Consider the following 25,034-nt stretch of genomic DNA (forward strand, 5'->3'; position numbering starts at 1 on the left):
CAAATTATGAATTGGCAAAAGGTTTCTACAGAAAAGAATTAGTGGTTTGACTTCTTGTCTAAAAAGTAGAACCTTTTGAAAATTGTATTTTTTTTTCTAATCTTTACTAAATTATTAACACCCCCCCCCCCAAAAAAAAAAAAAAGTAAGCAAAACTTTACTACTGACCTAAATTGCAGTGTCTACAGTGTCTGAAAATCACAGGGATATTTAAAGTGTTGAAGACTTATCACCACCGGTCAAATTTCTACAAAAAGGACTGAGCCTTGATGTACAAACATGCCATGTGCTTAAGGAGTTAATATGTTGGTAGGGAAATTAACACTTGTATCATAGTTTTCCTAGTCTTTCTTTCTAGCAAAGCAAATATTAATGTGTAGATTAAATTCTCTTTTATTTAGTTTCTGTTGTAATATGTAAGATTATTCTCCGTAAATAGTAATGACATCCGTTTTGTGATGTGTTGTACAATGTCATTAGAAATCCATGAATAACTATGTATAAATTCCTATATGTAAATAGGAGTGAATGGTCTTGTTTTGCAGTGCAGGCAAGTAGAAGAATGCTATATTAAGTTTGTTAACCTGCTGTCATTGCTATTCCCAATAAAAGCAATTAAGAGAAGGATATTCATTAGCCAATGTTTGTAGCTATAAAGAGCAGTGAGGGCGATGTATAGGGACAGTACATGTTGCCATGGAAACATGCTCCATAGATATCTCTGTTCTTTAGCACTTAAACTGAGAATTATTTTCCAGGCTTTGTCAAAGAATTTCTCCTGATGGCAGTGTCGTGTTCTGCATCTGGCTGCTAATAATGGACCGTTATTCTTCCGCTGAATGCAATATTAAAATATTTTTGATGTGCTACGGCATTGAAAGCCACCAGCTCGTCCTGTTATTGCTCCCCAGCAAGCCTCCGGTGATGTCATCATCATTACTCATCTTAGTGTCTTGAAGATGCTAAGACAGCATATTCACTGCACTGCAGGGCTGATAGCCGGAGATGCACAGTGTCTGCAGTCTCATGTTTACTATAGTTAAAACACATTGTATGTGCTTAGAGACTCAGCTTTTTTCCGGATATAACCTCGTGAATAGACAAGCTGTACAGTAGAGCAAGCTGGAATGTCAGCCTTCTGGTTAATGTAAGCTATGATTGGGCAATTTTTAACATCTGACACAATAGAAGGTAAAGAAGCACAATCAGCAGCAAAGAAGGAGAGGGTATCTATCAGTGCCATGACTTGACAGAGCAGAGAATATAAATGATAGTGTCACTGAGTGCTGCAGAAGGTGGCACGGGAATTCCACTTCAGTAAATTACATTACGAAGACAGACCCAAAGGCATTGTATCTGAATGAGCACAGGAAAGAAAAGGTTGTCAGCATAAAACTGGAGATATTAACGAACAACTGGCTTCAGGCTTAGATCCCTCTGTTTTTATTCTGCTATGGAACAATCCATATGATTTCTAGCACACAGTTTGTGTTCATCTGTACGTGTGACAACATTGTTTATGAACAAGTGATGGCAACACTTTAAATTGTATAAAATGTCTGTCAACTAGCATGCTAAAGGATACCTTCTAGATTAAAGGACATCTACCATCAGTTTTACTGATGGTAGAGTAGACCTATTAGCTAGTTTTTGAGGAACTGTTTTCCTCAGCACTCCTCAGCTATTACGGCAATATAGAGTTACAAATATGATGCTCATCAGTCTGAGCGCCTCTTCTTAGAATGTATTCACTCCCCTTTTATGCTACCAGTCCTGCTTGGTACTGTAGATTAACGGGGGAGTGAATAAAGACGAAGCACTCTGAGGTGCTCCGGTGATTGACATAGCCGGGGTGCCTTAGACTTATTAGCATAATTTTTATAACTCTATGATGCTAAAAATCGTCGCATATAGAGTTTAAAATAAAATTAGTGCTCAGTAAATGGTTAGTAGGTCTACAGTAAAACATATGTGCCAGATTCAGTGCTGTACAGGGGTGCACACAGCAGCAAGAAGATGAGTGGTGGCGCTGCTTTGGGGAGCGAGGAAAAGTGAGTATTGGAGTACCAAGCCCCTATCCTGCCCTCACCACTAGCACAGCAGAGGGGCAAGGAACCTAGCTGGATTGGGCTTGCAGGGCTTGTGTTATGGGCTTGTGACACCCATGTTCTCGAGCATCTAGAACAGTGATGGTGCCCAAACTACAACCAAAATCCACTTATTTAACGTGAAGTGCCAACATAGCATTTTAAGCAGTAGCTTGTTGCTACCAGCTCTTCAACATCTATCAATCGTATCGGCCGCCTGAGGCCACCAATACAGTTGAAAGAAATAGGGCAAATTCAGACTCTCGTTGTAGATTCTCTCCAGGGTCTCTCTGTAGAAGAAAGAATAGTAGGTCTAGCAGAGTGACCTCCAAAGATAATGCACTTCTGTCAAAATCCTCTCACTTTTCCTGCAGTTCCAAACAGCCAATGAACTGTCGCTTTAAAATGGCACTAAGAGCAACATCTCTTAAGCTGCCTGGGACTCAGGAAGATTTGGTGAGTTTGGTGAACTCTGTCCTTGAACGACTGCCTTGGTGCCCACAGAAGTGGCTCCGGGTGCCACCTCTGGCACCCGTGCTATAGGTTCGCCACCACTGATCTAGAACATGTCAGTTGGTAAACTAACTTGGATTTCCCATTAAGAACAAAATTATATGTATTTGTTGGCCTGACCAAAGCCTTTTATCCCATGAAGATGTACTCTAGTATTATGGTACACAGGTTTAGAATTATCACACTTATTTAAGATACAAAGTTTGTCACACTTGTTAGCATGAGATTGACCTCCAAATCATTTACAAAAATGTAATAAACTGTATGGCAGTTTTTAGAACCTTAAGTATCTTCTTCAATTCACTGACCTTTAAATATCATATATAAATTACATAGGTGAAAAAGTAATCCTCTTGGAGCTTGGAAATTCCTTTGAGGTCATGTATACATTTTTCTAATAATCTATAAATAGTTCTGTTTTTACCCTACACAGCAGACGCCTGTGCTGCTTTGAACAAATGCAAATGTGAATGTCTGAAACTGCCATGGGCTGGGAGGAATTTCTGCTTTCCTTTAAGCAATCTGATTGTAAATTTCCTTATCATGCACTATTCGGTTTGCTGATCTGAAACTTTTTTTTTTTAATTACCTTGGTGCATGAAACATATGTTTCTACGTACAGGCAGTCCCCGGGTTACATACAAGATAGGGTCTGTAGGTTTGTTCTTAAGTTGAATTTGTATGTAAGTCGGAACTGTATATTTTATCATTGTAATCCCAGCCAGAACTTTTTTGGTCTCTGTGACAATTGGATTTTAAAAATGTTGGGTTGTCATAAGAATCAGGATTAACAATAAAGCTTCATTACAGATACCTAAGATAACTGTGAAAGCTGTTTATTGTAGCCTAGGACTAAAGTACAATAAATTACCAATATCCAGTGGTCAGTTTGTAACTAGGGGTCGTATGTAAGTCGAGTGTTCTTAAGTAGGGGACCGCCTGTATATGTATGTGTTTTTTTTTGTTTTTTTTTTCCAGAAGTTACTGTCAGTAACTTTTTGCTAAAACCTGTAGTTCCAGTGATGTCTACAGCATTTACATAATGCTTTCACAACTATATAAAAAGAAACTTTTGTTTTTAGTAGCGAGAGGGAACAAAAAAAAGAACAGCCCAGACAGCAGGAACTTCAATTGTGGGGTATGCCCCATATCAGAACAATGACTTCATTTGTGTTTTATGACTTACATAGCAAAGAATTTGTAATAAAGAATCTTTATTTCGAGATCTCTGGTGAACTCAAAAGTTCCCAGCTGCGATCCTGTGATGTCTTTCTTTTAGTCATTGTATGCAACCGTCTAAAAGAAAAGCTTGAATAATCTTTATGACCTCAGATAACCTAAATACTATAAAATGCTTGGGTCTACAAGGTGATTTTTAAATATTAATCATAAAACAAAACTTTAAATAGGGCTGGGTGATTAATTGAATTGATACAATTAGCAGATCTTATAGATTACACATAGTTATGATATTCATCAAAAGGTTTATTTTGTTTAGTGGAGGTTACTTCGATAAACTCTCATTGGCTATAAAGATTTTTTACGCCAGGACTGGAAGGATTGTGCTAGTGGCCCATCTTCTCGATATAGAAGGGGCCCCCAACCTAGAGATAAGGATGTGTGGTCCCAGTCGTCCCCCTTAAGTTACATCGCGATCAGGTATTATTCATGGTTGGATCTCCATGTATGTAGTCACAGAGCAGAGGACTATCAATACCTTTTTACGGAACCAGAGGTGGGGTAATTTGATGTCGTATCTGAGGGGAATACATTCAGAGGAAACATGTAAATTGTAGTTGTTCATAAAGTCCCCTCGATGTCACTGTCCCCAGTCTGTAGATCCACTTGGTCTCTACTTGCAGAATCCTCTTATTCCAATCACCTCCTCTCTCAGGGTATGGTATTATGTCGATGCCCACAAACTGTTTTTGTTTAGGGTCCCCCCCATGAGTCTGCTGCATATGTCTGGCTATTGGTGTATCTCTACCATGCCTTATGTCCCCTAGATGGTCACCCACTCTTCTCCTGAACTCCCTGTAGGTTTATCCAACGTACTCAAGTCCGCAACTACATGTTGCCTTATAAATCACACCCTTCGATCGGCACCCTTCCCATTGGAGGTCCCGTTTTTTATTGCTTCCACCGCAATCCCTCTGAAGAACCTACAGCAGGAAGAAACGCGTCAGGGAAGGGGAATGCAGGGTGTTTTTCTAGATTAAGGCAAGTTTTTGGGACTGCCCTTGTTAGGGCAGCAGCTAACTACACCTGGGGGACAGGGACAGCTGTAGCTTTGTTGCAGGTCCTGATACTCTGGTTCCAACATATACAGGTATGTCCTTCACCATCTCAATGCTCCCGTCCATGCACGTACCCTGGAAACAGCCCAGTTGACGATCGGACATTACTGCAGACCGCTATCTGATGTGGTAAGAACCATCCTATATGTCCTATTTTCAAGGTGTTTTTTTTGTTTTTTTTTGTTTTTTTGATGGCATGGTGCATGGCACCATGTGGACTCTATATATAATACCCCCTATTGTGGTCCATAGGCTATTAATACCCCTTTTTTTGTAGCCTCTGTCCGCTTTTGCCTCACCCATCTTTAGTTCACTTTCTGTAGGAGGATGCAAATAGCTGACGTAAACACAGAATCCAAGATTTTTGGAGCCTCTGATTACTTAACTACAGAAGTTTATCTTTGGCTGGTCACTGTAGTGTCAGCTATACAATTCTCAAATAGTCCTACCAGACACAACACCCCCCGCCACATAATGCCAGCATTATGTTGCCTGCCACACAATCTCTATTTCACTTCCGTTTCCCTGGTCCCTTGTAGCATTGCCAGCCACACTGCATCTCCCCACATTGACAACAATTGGCAGTTACCTCATAACATTACCAATTTCCTTACATACTTTTAACCTTGTTCAGGCCATATTGTCTAGCCTTAATTCTAAATTGTAAAAAGTAAATGGTACCAGAAACTTGGGAAAAGTTCATAGTAGAACTATCGTCACACATCTGTTCAGCTTCTGTTTTTTCATGGATGATATTCACCCCAGGTTGCATCTATTTTTCATGGTGCCATTCATAGATTACACATCTTTGTGTGAATAAACCCTAAGAAAACACGCTGAACTTGATGATTAAAAACAGGCTCTTCAGAGTCCAAACAAAATTTTGCGAGTTGGCAAATTTTATAAGATTCATAAAATACATAAAACTTTTAATTCTTACAACTTTGTTATTTTCCAGATTACAGCAGTCCATATTTACATATTACGCCAATACAAATAATAAAAGGCCAGATTAAGAAATTCTAGTGCCACATACCATGTCTTTACTTTGCCTTTTAACCCCTTAGTGACCAAGTTCAGATGCATCGTATGACCATTTTTCAAAACTTGCATGTGTCGCTTTATCTGGTAATAACTTTAGAAGGCTTTAAATTACCCAGGTGGCTTTGAGTTTTTTTCGTGACAAGTTGTACATCAAGTTAGTGGGAAATTTTGGTTGATATTTTTATTTATGAAAAAAGTTGAATTTGGTAAACATTTTGAAAAAAATTTGCTAGTTTTTAAAGTGGTGTTAATGAAGCTACTTAAGTCACTATTGACATTGCATTCAAAGCTTAACACTAGTGCATGAACAGCAGCAATAAAATGTATAAACCATAAAAACAATTTATGCATAGACAATACACTGTTGTTCTACCTTTATGTATAGATTTAGTATTGATGGAATGCAACAATGCCATCTGGTGGCCATTAATGTATTTTCTTACATTAATTCTAAATTGTCATATGTTGGGCATTTTATATACAAAGTTTGAAAGAAAGCTGTCAAAAATGTATACAGAAGTTACTAGCTTTAATGTATTTTATCATGTAATACATAATGCAGGAAACAATATATATCAGCATATTATTAAAAATATTTACCATTGTAACACATTCTTCTAAAAACTCTTTACATGCAACCATTAACATAACAAAAGGTCAGTGGTTGGCTGAGTGAGTTGCTAGATACCAGGAACTTAGACGCTGTCTGGACCAGATTGTCAGAGAATTAGGAAGTAACTTTTATTAGGTTAATAGACTATTATAGAGCACTTTTATTATACTTACATATATTTTTTAAAATCGTGCTAGAAAACCCCTTTAGGACGTAGCCAGTTTTAAGGCTCAACCCCATTTTTTGTATTCTGACTTGCGTCACTTTATATGGTTATAACTTGAACACTTATTTAGCAAAGGCATTTTTAGGTTGCGTTTTTTGTTCACATGATGTACTTCATGTTATTTTTGCTGATAAGTTTTGCGTTTATTTATAGACAAAATAGAAACTTCTTTTGGAAAATTTGCCACTTTCAAAATTCAAAATCATTGCATTTTCAGGCAGATAGTTTTATCACCTAAATTTAGTTTCTGAATAACATTTCCTATATGTCTGCTTTACTTTTCATAACTTCCGAAACCTCTGGATAATTTATTTTGATGTCACATGGCTTGCAAATCAAACATCGGTTTTCCATATTTCCAAGGAGATTTCAGAATTAACTTTTTTGGAGACTGTTATTGTTTTTCATGATATTTGAAATCTATAATATTATAAACCCCTTCATTTATCAACCCATTTTCAAATCTGCACCCTCAGACTATTGGAAACAACTTTTAGGAAGATTAACTCCTTGAGATCTTCCTAATAATTTAATCAAAATGGAGGTGAAATTTAGAATGATCCGATTATGTCGGTAATACGTTCATTATTTAAAATTTACACGTTCACAAAAAAAGGGAAAATGCATCTTAAAATTTTTTGTGCAGTTTCTTCCTAGTATGGAAACACCCCACATATAGGCATTACTTGCATACAGTAAGGCGCAGAAGGGGAAGAGAGCCATGTAATAGCCAGTTTTATAAACAAAATAACACATTTTCTAATTCAATGTTATTAACAAAAATACTGCATTTCACAGATATAATTCCAACCTGTCTCTATCAGAGACTCAATTTTGGTTGCCCCAGGACCTGACCCTGGATCTTCTGAGTTTAGGGTCAGCAGACATCTTGCTCTTCTGTCTGATGCTGCACTTAGCTCTTCTCTGCTCTCTCCTCCTCTAGCTCCCACCCTTGCATTCCAGGAGGAATGCATACTGACCCAGACACACACTGACTTCCTGCCAGTGCCTTGTGAGGAGATTAAAGCTACAGACAGATAAGATCCTTATCCAGGGGAGGGGGAGGCACAACAGATCTGACTGTATGTGCTATAGGTTAGATATTGCAGAGCTGGGTATGTGGAGTCATGTACAATATACATCTCATGGAGCTCATCATCTCTCATGTCTGATCCGTCTCATCTCTTTTTCTATGTGTCTGATACTAGTGCATGTTCAGAAGCTGAATGAAAGTGTATATAAACTTTGTACCCTGATAATATAACCACATTTTTAGCTCACAGCACTAGAGTGATCGTAATGCGTCTACCTAAAGAGTCCCTGCCCACACTTTGGAATTTTACACTGACCGTCACTGAGTGATGGGAACTACAACAGCAATAAAACTGAGTTAAAAATTATCTTTATTGTGTAAACATCACTATTTAAGGGCAAATCGGCAAACTCCTTTAATGTTGCCATACAAGGTGTGGGGATGGGTGGTTTGTAGAAAAAACATTAATTCTGTAATTGTTTTTTGACAGGTTTTTTTGTTATTCACCATATACCCCAGGTAATATGTAAGATTTATTCAACTGGTCAGTACAATTAACTCAATATAAAACTTTTATATATTTGCTTGTGTTTTAATAATTTTCTACATAAAACCTTATGTGGGGGAGGGTGGGAATCTATAATTTTTGCATCACCATTTTCCAAGTGGCAAACTTAATTTTTGGTCTATACAGATGGATGAGAGCTTGTTTTTTGTGGGACACGTGCTTTACAAAGGTTTTTGTGGTTATACAATTTTTTTATTACTTTTTATTGCATTTCTTGTGGGACAAAATCATTTTTGGTGGATTTTTAAAAAAAACTTATTGTATATGTAAGTGTAATGTGATTCATGTATTGGTTTATTTTTATTTAAAACTTTTTTTTTTACTTGTCCCACTACGGGGCATGAACAAGCAATCAATTGATTCTAATTATTCATTCTAATTATATGCTGTTGCATAGGCTGACACACTGCTGTAAGGCCCCATATGTAACAGGACCTTACACTCATTTACTATGGACAGCCACTCCTGTTTTTTGCAGATATTGATGTTATGGGGTTTGAAAAGATTCTCTCAAAATCTGCTATAAATACTTGCTGTAGTGTGCTCACTTTTGGATGCATAGACAGGTTGTGAGAAATATATATCAATGTTTGTGCTGTACCAGGATTTGTGACTCTTCTAGCACTGTACTTTACGTCTTTGGTACATGAAGCTGTGAATAGTTTGACCACCACCGGTTTCTTTATAGGATGCCCTCAAACAGTTGTTCTTGCTTGTCAAGATGTTTTATCATGAAAGATTACACATTGATATTCAAGGCATTTCCATTCGTGGAGCCAAGAATAATAATGGACCACTCAACCATTTCAACATTTTATATATCTTCTCTTCTTCCATTAGGAAACAACAGACACATTTTATGTTTGTGAGAAATAAATATCAAGTAATGCTGTAGATGTATTGATTGTTTTACTTTAGTATCCTCTAATATGACATTAGATCATGGTGGTGTCGGGGGAGATTAGGAGTAAGACCACAGAAGGACTACTTTTAATGCAGTCCCTACTGTTTGTCTGCAAGGGTGTCACAATGCTTTAAAATTATCTTGCAAAACAAGCCAAACTAAACACTTAGAAGAATGTGTCACTCCAATACACCAAATAAATTATCCATCACTAACCACTGTAAAAAATTGTTGAATCTTTAGTTTTGCTTGGTCTGCAATATCTAATTATTAGACACCCTTTAATGAAGCCTGTTCACACTCCATAATGGCGAACTGTTCTGCAAATAGTTTTTTGGACAGCAAATAAAGAAATATGCACTGGAGATCAAAATTAGATTACAATACAGATGGTCCCCTACTTAAGAACACCCGACTAACAGACACAGGCACAAATAAACCCTATGTAACTGTCGGCCTTACTTTCTAGTTTTCACTGGGGTGACCCTATCAGCCATAGCAAGTTGGCTGTTCCAAGTCTGTGATTTATTAAATATATCATCTTTACAAAATCACAAACTCATTCAATTTTCAATGTGGAGAATATCTATGGGTGATTTTCAAGCATTGAACAGGGTGAGGAAATATCTCCTCATACAGTGTCACAATGTTTAAGAGCATTTGGACTGAAAGCCCACTCTCCTATGACCAAACCTCTCACTGGAATCAAAAAAGGCTGTAGTCTCCTTCTAGGAGCATGTTGTGTGGACAGAAGTGGTCCACAGTTCATTTTAGTGATGAAAGGAAGTTTAATTTATTTGAATTTGATGGGAAACCTTATGTTCATCGACATAAAGGGGAAAGACGCATAGTGTGTAAAAAGTCAGTGAAAGGTGGTGGAAGTGTCATGGTTTGAGGAATGTTTTCTGCAGCAGGAGTTGGACCTCTCATACAGCTACATGCAAGTGTGTATGAGAACCTTCTTCATCAACATTGTTCCTCCTCCATCACTCACACTTCATCAGACAGCAATTTTCTTGCCGAACAAGGCCCCCCTGTCACACAGCACAATGGGTAAAGCAGTTCCTTGAAACAATGAAATGGCCAGCCCAGAGTTCTGATCTAAACCCAATCGAAAACCTGTAAAATCCTTGGTGACAAAAGTTATGGCGAAGCGACCGAAAACAGTCACAGAACTGTGGCAGAGACTTGAAGAAGAGTGGACCAAAATCACACCAGAGCAGTGTGAGAGATTGTTCATGTACTGTGACCACAGATGTGCTCAAGTCATTCCAAGCAAAGGCCTGTATACTATTGAATAGTGATTGTTGCAAGAAAATGTAGTTATAATCTTTCTCTGTATTACAGTCATTGCTGTTCTATAATTACTGTATAAACTTGAGTATAAGCTGAGTTTTTCAGCACAAAAATTGTGCTGAAATAACCTAACTCGGCTTATACTTGAATCTATAAAAAAAATTAACACGGTACTCGCCTTTCCAACGCCCCCTGCAGGTCTTCTTGCTTCCGATGCTCTGGTGCCTCTTCAGGTCCTTCCACTCCTTTTCGGCTCTTCTTCTGGTCATTTGGCTCCTCTTCTGGTACCCTTGCGATGCCGGTGGCTCTTAAATAATGACATCGGTAAGCGGCTGACGTCCTTTTTTGTGATGGTCGTGCGCGAGGACCCGAAGAGGAAGCAAGCAGAAGGGGGGCTTCGGAAAGGTGAGTAAAGTGGTAATTATTATTATTTTTTTTAATTACAGGCTTGGCATACTGGGGGGCGGGCAGGCTATAGACTTTGGGGGGCGGGCAGGCCGTAGACTTCACTGGATGGCTATAGACTGACTGAAGGCTGTGACCAATACATTTCCCACCCCAAAACTTATACTCAAGTTAATAGGTTTTCCCAGTTTTTTATGTTAAAATTAGGTACCTCAGCATTATCTTTTTTGCTAAATTTTTAGCAAGATTTTATGTTGCTATACTTTGGTAATTTTGTCAAACACTGTTATAGTTGCATGGTGTACCCCTTACAAAAAATCCATTAAATGTTGATCAATAAATATTACATTTTTTGTAAAATATTCAAGTGATCAACATGGCAGTGTTTTATGGAGGAGTCAGAAAACCGCCTTAAAATTTTTTAAAACCTTCAGTAAATATGCGCAGGGCATTTCTGGTGTAAATGTCTCCAGTTTTCTGTTGTAGACAGATTGGTAAATTCTCCCCCAACTTTTCATGTTTCAGAGCATTCACACAACACAAGTCATGAAACTGAATATTCAGGAACGCTCCATGGCCAGTTGTTTTTTGCAGCATTTTAAGAGACAAGCAGTGACAGAGAAAAGCATGACTTAGCAGTTCTCTGCAGCTCTCTAACCTTTAAAATGCTAACACAGCTGTAATGTGTAATTACAGAAATCAGTGTGAGAATTGTTTCACTATATAATTATCTTTTCCTGAAACTTTATTGCTGAATGAATTATTAATCCAAATCAGTGTTGTATAGAATTTCCAGGAACAAAGAAAAATAGTCTATAATTAAATCGCATCAGTTTTATTTTTGTGCTCATGTTTTACTGTGCTGTAATTGATAATTAATTGGTAAAAGTGTGTAGGAGTTTCAGGTGGGTGGCATCTGCAGGTTTTTCTTACTTTCCAATCAGAACAGTGGGAATAGCTGTGTTTTTTTTCTATTGCTCGGCTTCATAATATACCCGTTATGGCCCTACTGCTGCTTATTTATGTCATGAGACCCGATTGCCTTCTGCTACTCATATGAAGCACTGCTTATCATTCAAAGATAGAAAACATAGAAGATGGCAAATTCAGAATTGTTATTAACAACAATTTTAAAAAAATCTCCAGAATTTCTGTTCACTAACAAAATATATTTGATTTTCTTGGTTTTTAGTTAAAATTTTTAGTGGTGCCAGGTTGTACTTATATTAATGGGCAGGTTGCATGCACTAAAAAAAAGCAAAACATTCACTTTTAACATATTGTATGCAAAATCATGTTCATTATTCCAAAAAAAGAAATTGGCGAAAGAAAGTATAAGATCTTTGGGTGTTGAACCTTAATAACACATGAGGTAAATGTAGTAATGTTTTGTTTTTAGAGCAGACTTTACATACAGCGCAAATGAAATTGGGGTTGTTTACTGCATTCTGGCAAAGCTCATATGGAAAGTGCCCAAACATACAAAGGGAATTACTTGAAACTATCATTAGTGCAGCGATGATCTATAGACGCTATATTAATAAAGAATTATCATTATTTATATAGCACCATCATAGTTGCCTACTCATTTTGTTTCTACCACCACTGCAGATCACTGTGTAATTTAATGGACAACACCATTATTGAACCTAGTGACCCAGGTTGTTTCTACCACCACTGCAGATCACTATGTAATTTAAAGAGGACCTGTCACCAGGTTTTGCCCCCCGTGTACAGTAGCACAAAGGTAGGGTAGGGGCCAAGAGCTGAGGAGTGAGTAACACAGACAAGTCACATGTTATTTGAAATGCATCCAAACAAAAGCCGTCTCCTGGGACTACGCAGAGGATTCTGTCAGGGTGTAAGGTAAGTTATAACACACAATTATATTGTAATGGAAATGCTTAGAAAAGGCAGAAAGACATGTTTGCATATGCACGTGTGATGGGCTTCTGCAACCTGTCTTTAGTGAAAATGAGGTCCCTGGTGACAGGTTCCCTTTAACATTTCTTTAGCTTTACTTACTCCAGTTGATGGTTAATTTGATCAAAGTATTCATTATTCCCAGACTTGTCAATTTTACCCACTGATGGCTGTGTCATCACTGTATCTTTGAAGATGACTTATTTCAAGTCAGAGGTATACAGGGAAAATAAATAGGGGGACAGTTTAGCCCCTGAGGAGCGCAACACTGCACATTTACATATTGGACTCCATACTTCCCATTCGTACTACCTGAGGAAGATCAGTAAGGTAGTCCTTAATCCAGGAGATCATTCCTTCGTTCATTGACATCGCCCTAAGTTTGGAACAGAAGTTGCGGTTTTATGGTATAATTTACTTCCAAATTTCTGAATGCATATTTTTAGTTGACTCAAACAATGCAACATAACACAATGTTATCCATTTATACAATTGCATATAGAAATAAAAAGAGAGTTTACAATAATTGACCTTGATATGAAACTTAAACAAATAACAAAAACTGTTGAACTGTATTTATACCAAGAAAGATACATTTTAAGGCCCTTTGCACACACATGCTTTAACGCCTGAGCTGTGAGCAAACATTGTCTCACTCCTCTGTGACCTTATACAAAATATAGGATAATTTGTCCGTCTGTAACTAGGGGTTTTATGTAAGTCAGGACCATCTAAAAAATAAATAATTATACATACAATTTTTTAACACACATTTTATCTAAGCCTTCTCATAACTACCTTTCTCTCAGGTATACTGCTGTCCCCACAGTACCCTGTTCTCCTCATGGCCATGTTGACATGGCCTCCAGCATTTTTCTTCTGGTCTTTTGCTCATGGGTCCTAATGCATGTTCCCAATCTTAAAGAGCCAGTATGAAACTGTCAAATCTATTTCCTTCCAATAACTGCACACCCCTGGTGATAAAAAGTACCTGCCTACAATGAAAATGTTTAGGTGTCCTGTGCAAAATTGTGGGGCTTATTTACCAAGGGTCCCGCGGCCGGCTGTGGGGGTTTCGCAACTTTTCGGGGATTGTGTCGCACGCGAGCGGATTTCTGCACATCGGTGCCAGCTTTCATGCAGCAGAAATTGGGGGGCCAGCCGTCGGACGATCCGATGGATTCGGACTAAGATGAACATTTTAAATTTGTGTCGAATGCACTTACATACACCTGGAGGAAGATGGTGAACTCCGATGGACCTGATTGGGGAAGCGACACAAGCAGGGAATCGGGCGCACAATCTTCTTGAATGGCGGTAGATGTGCATTCCGGCAGACATTCCGGATCGGGGATCGCACAGGACCGGGTAAGTAAATGTGTTTCTGATATTGTCTGTATTCCTGTTTTTCTGACCCACTCACTATAGTATGATTATGGTTCTAGTCTGTGATTTTGTGTTCTGGTCTTGTGACTACCTCTATCTGAGCTTATTCTGATCCATTTGTGACCTCCGCTCCGATCTGAAACTTGGATTATGTCTGTTGCTGCCTGCTCCTGTCCCCAGCTTGTACCTCGAGTATTATAACGATTTTGGGATATTAAGTGAAACTGAAATGGGAAAATGGCGTTCCCATCTCACTGTGTGTTGTATGGATTATCTGTCTTGTTCATAATATATATATATATGTATATATATATATATATATATATATATATATATATATATATGTATATGTGTGTGTATGTATATGTGTGTATATATATATAATGTGTGTGTATAGATAGATAGATGTATGGGTGGCGTACACAGGAAACAAAGCCTTTTACACTTACCTTTTTGTGTACAAATGTAGATAGGCTTTGTTGCAGAGAGTACTACCCAAGTATCACGCATAGTGCAGTGGGAGGTACTCAAAGCCCATAATACAAATCATATTATAGAAGCATTTTACATATTTTCTCTAGTTTAGAATTTGCATAATTTGCTCTAGCACTCACGGGATGCCACAAAAACATATAAGAACATATTATAAATTAACATATTATAAGTCCTTGTCATAACCGGCTCTCTGTCTGATTTTTAATATACTTGAATAAAGGCTGCATAAAGTATCCCATGAGTTCTGGAGCAGTCTTTAGATTTTGGACTTGTATAACTGTGCAGGGGCAGTTTTCACATGCTTACCTGCCCTTGATATGTGTTTTCCTTCCTGGTAGTACCAGAAACCAAGCAAGCCTACCAAACTTGAGAGAGTAATAAAATGTAAATATTGTTAAACTAATTTGTTAATTTCATTTCAGTTTACCTTTTTATTAAACACATGAATGTATTAAATATATATTGATTTACACATTTTTCTTAATGTTGTAAACACAAAGTGAACAATGTATTTAAAAATAAATAACTAAAATATTCAGTATCTTACAACAAATAAACAATAAGACAAGTAACCACAGCCAAATGTGGAATGGAGCATGGTTTTGGAAATATTCAGTGGTACTGTAATTAGTTGCCAGTATCTTATAAACACTGTTTACTGTTTTGATGTTTTTCAGGGTCTGAACGGAATGTCTTCAGATGACAAGACTGAATCTCCCATGTACGTGTATGAGTCAACTGTACATTGTACCAATATTCTTCAGTGCCTCAATGATCAGTGGAAGCAAGATATTCTATGTGATGTCACTTTAGTTGTGGAAGGGAAGGAGTTTCGAGCCCATCGAGCAGTGCTTGCTGCATGCAGCGAGTACTTCCTACAAGTGCTAGTTGGGCCAATGGAACATGGATTGATAGTCAGTTTGCCTGAAGAGGTATGGTATATATGTGGTTTTTGAGCTTTCAGTTTATATAGTGACAGCATTACTATAGCTGCTTTTTAAAGTGAAATGTCCATTTATATATAAATAATATTTATGCATACCTAACTGTTCCACAAAGATTGCATTAATAGTAGTACTGGTAGTACATCTCTCGCATGACGTCACCTAGCTTTCTCATGTTCCTAGCATGGGAGAGGGAGGTGCAGTGGTGTGCATAAATAGCAGGCCAAAGCACCGGACATCTTGTCTCCGTGCACCATGCTGCTAGTTATAACTTTCAATTCTAGATGTCAAGATTAGAGAAAAACAGTGCTGTGATCAAGATGAAGAGGAGCCGGGTGAGTATTTATAGGTTTTGTTTTCTAACTGGTTGATTTCCTTTAACCCCTTAATACTGCAGCCCTTTTTCATTTTTGCGTTTTCATTTTTCACTCCCCACCTTCAAAAATCTATAACTTTTTAAAATTTTTCCATGTACAGAGCTTTGTGATGGCTTATTTTCTGCGTAACAAATTACACCTCAAAATGGAGGTATTTAATATTCAATGCCGTGTACTTGGAAGTGGGAAAAAAATTCCAAATGCAGTGAAATTGGTTAAAAAACGCATTTGTGCCGTATTCTTGTGGGCTTGATTTTACGGATTTCACTGTACACCCCAAATGACATGTCTACTTTATTCTTTGTGTTGGTACGATTACAGGGATAACAAATTTGTATAGGTTTGATGTTTTCATACATTTAAAAAAAATTAAAATTTTTTTTTGGGATTTTGCCATCTTCTGGCGCTAATAACTTTTTTTTTATACTTTGGTGTACGGAGCTGTGGGTGGTGTCGTTTTTTGCGGATTTTGATGACGTTTACAATGTTATCATTTTTAGTACTGTGCAAGCTTTTGATCACTTTTTATAGAATTTTTTTTTTAAATGGCAAAAAAGTGCCATTTTCGGCTTTGGGTGCGATTTTCCTTTAAACGCATTGAAAAACCGTTATCATATTTTGATCGGGCATTTTCGGACGCGGCGATACCTAATGTGTTTATGATTTTTACTGTTTATATTTATATCAGTTCTAGGGAAAGGGGGGTGATTTGAGGTTTTAGGTTTTTTTATTATAAATTTTTTTTTAAACTTTTTTAACTTATGGCAGTATATGTGGATCTTACTCCCCATTCATTACAATGACAACGGATCGCCACTCCCCGATGACGTCACGGGGAGCGACGATCCTCGGAAAGATGGCGGCGCCATCTTTTTGAAGACGCCGGCGGCGATCAGCAGGAGAATGCTGCGGGATCCGATCGCGGGGAACACTGCGGGTGTTACCAGTAAGTCTTTGCTGCAATATGCAGCAAAGACTTACCGGCTATGGAGAGGGCTCAGCCCGCGAGCCCTCTCCATGCACTCGCACCCGACATGTGACGTAGTATTAGTAGTCGGTAAGGGGTTAAAAAAAAGTGATTAATTGTTGGTAAATGTATGCTTTAATTGAAATCGCCCTGGCCTGCAATAAATGATCCCTTAAAGAGGACATTTCACTACCTCACTTATATGGAGATTAGGGGCTGCTACATAAATTCACGGGCACTTAGAATTTTCCTTTTAGCCCCCACGGTTGTTTACATAAGCAAAAACACCAGTGATGCAAATGCTCCCTAAGTGTAACCATGATGCACACGCTGCATAACCGTGCTGCATAAGCGTAACCATGCCGCAAACGCAGCATAGGCGTAACTGTGACGCAAATACAGTATAACCGTGACACAAACACCGCATAAGTGTAACCATGGCGCAAAAGCAGCGTAAGTGCAAACATGCCGAAAACGCAGTGTAAATACAACCGTGACGCAAACGCAGCGTAGATGCAACCAAAACTAAAGAAACATTGTGATTATGTAAACAAAATGTCAACAGAATATTAGCAGAATGCATGTGAACACAGCCATTAGATGAACATAGAAAAAAACTCACAGCTCAATATACATAATAGCTTCTCTGACATTGCCTGCCACTGATTGGACAGTATTAGAGAAGATACGATAACACACGCCTCCAGCTCCAGCCCCAGCTCCTCTACTCTGACCAAACACAGATTACAATGGTCAGAAACAGGGAATGATATCTCCGCAACCACGGGGTCTAGAAGGAAAATTCAAAGTGCCCCTGAATATGTGTAGCAGCCCCTACAGGATGGTATTATAATCTTCACATGTGAGAGGTGGTGAAAGGTCCTCTTTGAGCAGACAGACAGTGTCGCGTGGACAGACAGTGATGGCAAAAGCCATAAGACAATAGCAATTTTTTTCTGTCAATTCATTGCATTTGGACTTTTTCTCTCTTTTTTTCAATCTACTAAATTAAATATTAAATAGTGCCAATAGGAATCATATTTTGTAATACAGAGAACAGTTCTTTTTACAACTCTGTAAACTGAAAAACAAGAAGGTTGTGGCTTATGGAAGGTGAAAAAATGGAATCCATGTCTCCTAGTTAATTAGCTCAGTAAGGCTTCATTAGTGAACAAAAGAAAAGCAACCGGCACTACCTTCTCCAGGGCCAGAACAGCGATAAGGCACAAAGTCCAGCAAATGCAGCCGTACGAGGGAACTGGCATATACAAGGTCCCAACCCGGGGTGCTCGTGGAGCGTCACAGCAGTCAGCAATCCAAGGTAAAAGAGAAGCAGACGGCACTCACCGGTATCAGGTACACAAATTGCTTTATTGCGGAAAGGAACACGTAGCAGGGAAGATGCACGCCTCGCAGATGCGACGGGCCGTTTCACGCAGTCTGCGCTTTCTCAAGCCTGGTCCGAGGCTTGTCGCCTCTGCGTGGCGTGCATCTTCCCTGTTATGTGTTCCTTTCCTCAATAAAGCGATTTGTGTACCTTATACCGGTGAGTGCCTTCTGCTTCTCTTTTACTTTGGATCAGTAAAGCTTCATGCACACGACCATATATATGGGAATTTGTGTGGCTAACTCGCAGCCCCCATAGAGGTCTGTTGTGTATGATCACTGTACTCATGCATCGGGAGACGGGTGGCCTTGCCGCAAGCTATTGGACTGTTCCAATTCCTGTGGCCGGTTGGTTCCTATGGAGATGGGAGGGGTGAGCACCATCTCCACCTGGCCAAAATGGACAATAAACTTTCCCCTGTTTGCAGCCCTTTTTCTGCACACGTCATGTGCATGAAGCCTAAAATAGTTATCTCCAACAAGCCCATTAACAAATATTAAAAGCACACAATTCCTTTTTTAATCTCACTTCTAATGTTCAGTTCATTCTTATATTTGCAGTTTCCTTTTACTAGTTACTAAAAGAGTAATATATGAAGAAGAAGCATAATATTTGGAGGGAACACAATTGGTGAACTATCACTTTATAGAGAATCTTATCTGATGTTTGCCTGTTTTAATCAGGATTTAACACATGACTGCTGCCTAGAAAACAAGATTACTGATTAGTGGCTATGGTGAATTATGTTTGGAAAGAATGTTGGTATTAGTAAGGTATTTGTACCGTGCCACCAGGAAATGTAAACTATTCAGGTGTGTCAAGAGCTGAGAACTTTAAGATGCGATGTACAGAATGTCAGGAAAAGAATAATAATGCATCGCTGCAATATGTTTTTATCTGCTCTGGTTTGTGACATGATTATGGAAGAGGAATCTTGAAGCACATGTATAGAATTATCAGTCAACTTATTAACATTGTGCAGTATCCTTCTTGTATAGGCCAGAGAGATTGTCTCACTAATTGAAGTGCAGCGAACTCCTTAATTCCTAGGTACCTTGGGGGAGATTTAATAGAAGTTTCTAAGAGCAAAACAATTATAGTTGCTCATGGCCACAAATCGGAGCTCAGCTTTCATTTTCCCACAGTACTTAATTAAATAAAAACTGAGCCCTGATTGGTTGGTTGCTTTGAGCAACTAGAACAGCTTTTCTCTTACACGTCTGATACATTCCCACCTTCAAGTAAATTATGCCTGGTCCTTTGTAAACATTGCTATAATAAAGGGTCTTAAACTGGTTGTGCAACTACTATAAAAATATAAAATTTAATAGCTTTCCTTTTAAAAAATAAAGTTGTACTCACCTGCTCCGGCGCTCCTGATGTCCCAAGCTATGGACCATTGGAGCCATGCCCTATTTACAGGGGCACGTAAGCTCCGCTACCACAACCTCTGTGCGGCAGAAACGCCCGCCCATCCCTGTGTCCCAGCGCTGTATCAGGTGCCGGAGAAGGTGAGTACAGCTGTGGGGTTTTTTTGGGGGGGTGTTTTTTTTAAAGACCACCTCCTCCCCCAAGCCAGGCTACTACATTTTAAAGCAGTCATACAATCGCTTTAACATTATTCTGTTAATCTCTATAGTAGGTAAACCCCTTTAATAACATAATATAACTAGGCTAGCCTATGTCATTGTGGTGAGTTAATGTGTTGCACAGCAGAACTCAATGTTTCAGGTTTACTGTAATATTTCCCCTAGTCATTTTGTCATATATTTTTCTTTTTATGTAAAGCTTGTCAGAAAAAATATATGAATTGCTGTCAAGCAAGAATGTTGTAGGACATCTGTTCTGTGATGTTATTCAATTAACATCACATCATCATAGCTACTATTGGCTTGTGGGTCCTTGGTTAAAGAAACACTCCAGTCACGACTGAATTATTGAATTATACCTTCTAGGAATACGTACAATGAAAATAAGTCACAATCCTCCCTTTAGACCCTGTACCATGTATTATTCAATGAATTGGCTTTGACTGGAGTGTTCTAATTGAAACACTACCCTAGAAAGTACAGATATTTGCTTCTGACTTTTTTTTTTTATCTACTTGTATGATTTATAGAAAATCATAAAGGAATGGATGAAAAAAAGAGCATGCCCCCCCCCCCCCTTTACAATTAATACATTCCTTTATCAGAAACTTCATTAAACTTTAGTGGAGTCCGAATGTGAGGGCACCTACAGTTGCACAGTATTTACAGTGGGTACGGAATGTATTCAGACCTCTCTACATTTTTCACTCTTTGTTCAATAGATGCCAATTGGTAAGATCAAAAAAGTTCTTTTTTTGTGCACATTAATGTACACTCTGCCCCCATCTTGACAGAATAAAACAGAAACGTAGATATTTTTGCTAATTTATTAAACAAGAAATCGATCACATAGTTATAACTTTTTCAGGCCCTTTGCTCAGTATTGAGTAGCATCACCTTTTGAGCTTGTACAGCAACTAATCTTCTTGGGAATGATGTAACAAGTTTTTCACACCTGTATTCTTCCTTGCAGATTCTCTGCAGTTCCCTCATGTTAGATGGTGAACGTTGGTAGACAGCTATTTTCTAGTCTCTCCACAGATGCTTAACTAGGTTTAGGTCAGGGCTCTGGCTGGGCCAGTCAAGAATGGTCACAGAGTTGTTCTGAAACCACTGCTTTTATTTTAGCTGTGTGCTTAGGGTTATTGTCTTGTTTGAAGGTGGACCTTCAGCCCAGTCTGAGGCCCAGTGCACCCTGGAAGAGGTTTTCATCCAGGATAGCTCTTTTCTTGTCCACATTCTTCTTTCCTGAAATTGCAACCAGTCACCCTCTCCCTGCAGCTGAAAAACACCCCCATAGCATGATGCTGCCACCACCATGCTTCACTGTTGGGATTGTATTTGTCAGGTGATGAGCAGTGCCTGGTTTTCTCCACACATGCCGCTTAGAATTAACACCAAAAAGTACAATCTTATTTCTCATAGTCTGGGAATCCTTTTTTTTTTTTTGCAAACTGTATGCAGGTTTTCATATGTCTTGCACTGAGGGGAGGTTTCTGTCAGCACATTCTGTCATAAATCCTCGACTAATGTAGGGCTGCATTGATTGTTGACTTAGTGGAACTCTCTCCCATTTCCATACTGTATCTCTGATGCTCAACCACAGTGATTTGGGGGTTCTTCTTTACCTCGGTCACCAAGAATCTTTTCACACAATTGCTTAGTTTGGCAGGATGGCCAGGTCGAGTTGTGGTTGTCCCAAACTTCTTCCATTTAAGGATTATTATGACCATTATGAGTGCTGCAGAAATAATTTTGTAACCTTGGCCAGATCTGTGGTTTGCCACAATTTTACCTCTGTGCTCTTTCCGAGGATCCGTACCAAGCAAAGGATTGGCTAGCACCACCAGAATTAATCCAAAAAATGGCCTTGTGCAGAGAAATGCATCAATGAAATAACAAAGCTAAAGCAGTGCACAACAAACGGCCAATCAAATGTAAATCTGAAGATATATACAACAATCTTTATTGAAAAATAAGAAGACAAACATTACAAACTCCATATACATCTAAAAACATCTAAAACACAAAATGTACAAACAAAACAGGCCGGGGACCCATGTGAGGGTGACCCGTATACCTCCTCTCTCCAACACTGAATAGTGTCAAGCAGCCAACCTCCAGATATAGTGGGAGTATGAAATTGAGTATATATAAAATATCCAGGCACAGACTCAAGCAGCAACCAAATGATTATGCGTGCAAAGTAATATCTCCTCAACAATAAGCAAAAAATACAAAGTGCAAGTGCTTCAATAAAGTGCTATATTGATACAGGATGGGCTATCCCACAAAGTGTGTCGGTACTGCAAGCTGTTCCTGAGTCATGTCAGTGAGAATAGGAAAAATAGCTACTGCATGGCTGGTCAGCAGGAGGTGGTGAGGCTGGCGACGAGGTAAATTTCCCCACGCGTTTCGTCGTCACCCGGACGACTTCCTCAGGGGTCAGTTGTCGAATGCCCTGTTAACTCACCTTTTATATGTCCCCCCGTTTGTGTGCACGCGGCGTTCACAGGCAGAGACGCTCAGTCGGCGTCTCGGTATGGCAACCGGAAGTGCCCGATCGTACCAGTGCGCGTGCGCACCACAATGTGTCGCCGCACAAGCGTACTCTGGCCAAGGTTTTGTTGAGAGAAGGGCTAACCAGGCAACCAGGTAACCAACATTGTAGAGCGCATCATTGAGAAGGTACAGCGAATTATAGAGTTAAATGACCAATTATCCGAACCGGCCTTCAGGGACGATTTACAAAGATTCATAGAAGTATAGAAGTTTTTTTGCAAAAAGTTTTACAAAAGTGCGGCGAGTTTACCAAGGTGCGGCGAATTATAGAACATATAACTAAACACCAACTATCAAAACCGGTTTTAAGAATCGCACAGTAAGTTGAAAAAATGCGGCGAATTTACAAAGATAAATCTAACCCAGGCACCAGTATTCACATGATCATGACGCGCCTACCCGTGCATGAAGGCACGGAAAAAATGGAAAATTAGAGCGATGGGTCCTATAGTATCTAAGCGTGTGTCAGTAGTTGGCTATACGCTGGCTATACGCCAACAAAATGCTGATGCAATGGAACATTTGGCAGATAATCTAAAAGTCTTGGTTTCAACGCTCTTAAAAAGTGAAAGTCTATTGAGGTTAACCTGGCACAAATATTGCCTACCACAGTTTATTGATATCGTCCCATTCCACATAATATGAGTATGGGACGACATGACATTTGTGCCGATAAATAATCTCAGTCAAGTTGATAACCGGTGTACCCTGCATATTGAGGGGCAAGGTCGTGCCCCATATATATGCTCCTATGAAATGACGCTGGCGAGGACATATAAGGTGAGTATTGGTATTTCTTAGTAAAATATAAGAATCACGGAGTGTAAATTTTTTTGTCTCCAACATTTAGTATCTAGCATGTGCTTATAGGGTACAACAACATACAGTAAATAGTATACAATCACAATTAATGTCCATATCTTAAACATCAAAGAGAGAGGTCCAAGGTCACCAGTCAAACCAGGCCCAGTTTGGAGAATGGTGAAAAAATGTCCCACAGTATCATACATTAAAGGGATGGAGTCATCATGAGGGAATGGAATTTTTTTTCTTTTCCACAGCATATAGAGAGTGAGTCTGACCATCGTAATGATCATGCATCTTCCCAAGAGAGGTTGAATTTGTCAGGGAGAACTCTTCGTCAAATCAAATTGTTGACCTGTGTAACCAGGAGGCTTTTTTGGAGTAACTCCCACTGTGTGTCCAATGTATCCGCAGGGAAGGTGTTAGGGAAGACGTCAGGAATGTCCAAGGCCAAGAGCTCTCCTGATGTCCTCGAAACAATTCGGTTTGATCCACAGTATGTACCGAGATACATATTATGCGAGGTGCTTAACTGGAGAAAATATAATTATAAATAAAGTATGTAACAAGTATATGTTCACACTGAGTGGGCAGGGATAAACAGGCCTGAGTGATATCTTCGCATGTAAGTGCTGAAAAAGTGCAATCTGTATAGGGTGAAGAAGAGGGTCGTAGGGACCCAATAACTACATGGGGTCATAAGGACCCATACTAAGTAGAAAGAGGAGGAAGATACCACCAAAGTGTGCCATATGTGAACTCGTGTCAAAAATTTAGTAAAAAAGTGGGCAAAGAGACCCATAAAATATACGTTAGGAAGACCCGTGGGACCTGAAGGAAATAGAGAATAGATATATGTGTGAGAAGTATCAAAATTCTTACCTGTTCTACCTTGTCACAATTTAGTTATTATATGCCAGTTGTCTCCTGTTAGCTAGGAGTAAGTCAACAGACTTCACCTCTGTTTGTAGAAGCCGTTGAAGAGGAGCTCTTCATTCAAACCCTGTGGGGAGAGACAATGTAAGTTAAAAATCCAATTGGCCTCCCTCCGCAGTAGTTCAGGTGTGACTGTGCCACCCCTAATGTTGGGGCGGATCTTAGTAAGCCCCACTACTCGAAGGCCCCTCACCTTGCCCCCATGAAACATGCGAAAGTGTTTTGCAACTGAGGATAGAGTTTTCCCCCTGAGAGAAGTTCAAATGTGCATTATTGATACTTGAGATGTGTTGTTGTACTCTTCTCCTCAGTTCTTGCGTGGTTTGTCCAACATACACTTTTTGGCATGGGCAAGTAAGGGCATAGATAATATTTTTAGACTTACAGTTGATAAAGTCAAATAATGGAAACTTCTGTTGGTCCAAAGGATTGATAAATTCTTTTGAGGGACACAACAAGGGGCACACTGAACACTCACCACAGGGATATGAACCCTTGATCCTGAGTCCTCTCCCCAAGGGGACCGTTGGACGTGTAAAGTGACTTCTGGACAGTTGGTCCTTCAAATTAGGGGCTCGTCTGGCTATCAGTTTCGGTTTCTGGTCAAGAAATGGCTTCAAACGGTGGTCTGAATGCAGGATATTCCAATTCTTGGCTAAGATCTCTCTGACACCATTC

The 25,034-nt window shown here is 39.1% G+C and overlaps 1 protein-coding gene across 3 annotated transcripts in view; it reads left to right on the forward strand.

The window, feature by feature from the left end:
- Positions 1-25,034, forward strand: part of BACH2 (BTB domain and CNC homolog 2) — a 204,919-nt gene that overhangs the window by 107,152 nt on the left and 72,733 nt on the right. For all 3 annotated transcript variants that reach the window (XM_072141946.1, XM_072141948.1, XM_072141947.1), the window contains one exon: positions 15,468-15,722. In XM_072141946.1, coding sequence (XP_071998047.1) covers positions 15,468-15,722 — 255 coding nt within the window. The remainder of the gene's footprint in view (positions 1-15,467; positions 15,723-25,034) is intronic.

Source organism: Engystomops pustulosus, chromosome 3, assembly GCF_040894005.1.
Source record: "Engystomops pustulosus chromosome 3, aEngPut4.maternal, whole genome shotgun sequence".
NCBI lineage: Eukaryota > Metazoa > Chordata > Amphibia > Anura > Leptodactylidae > Engystomops > Engystomops pustulosus.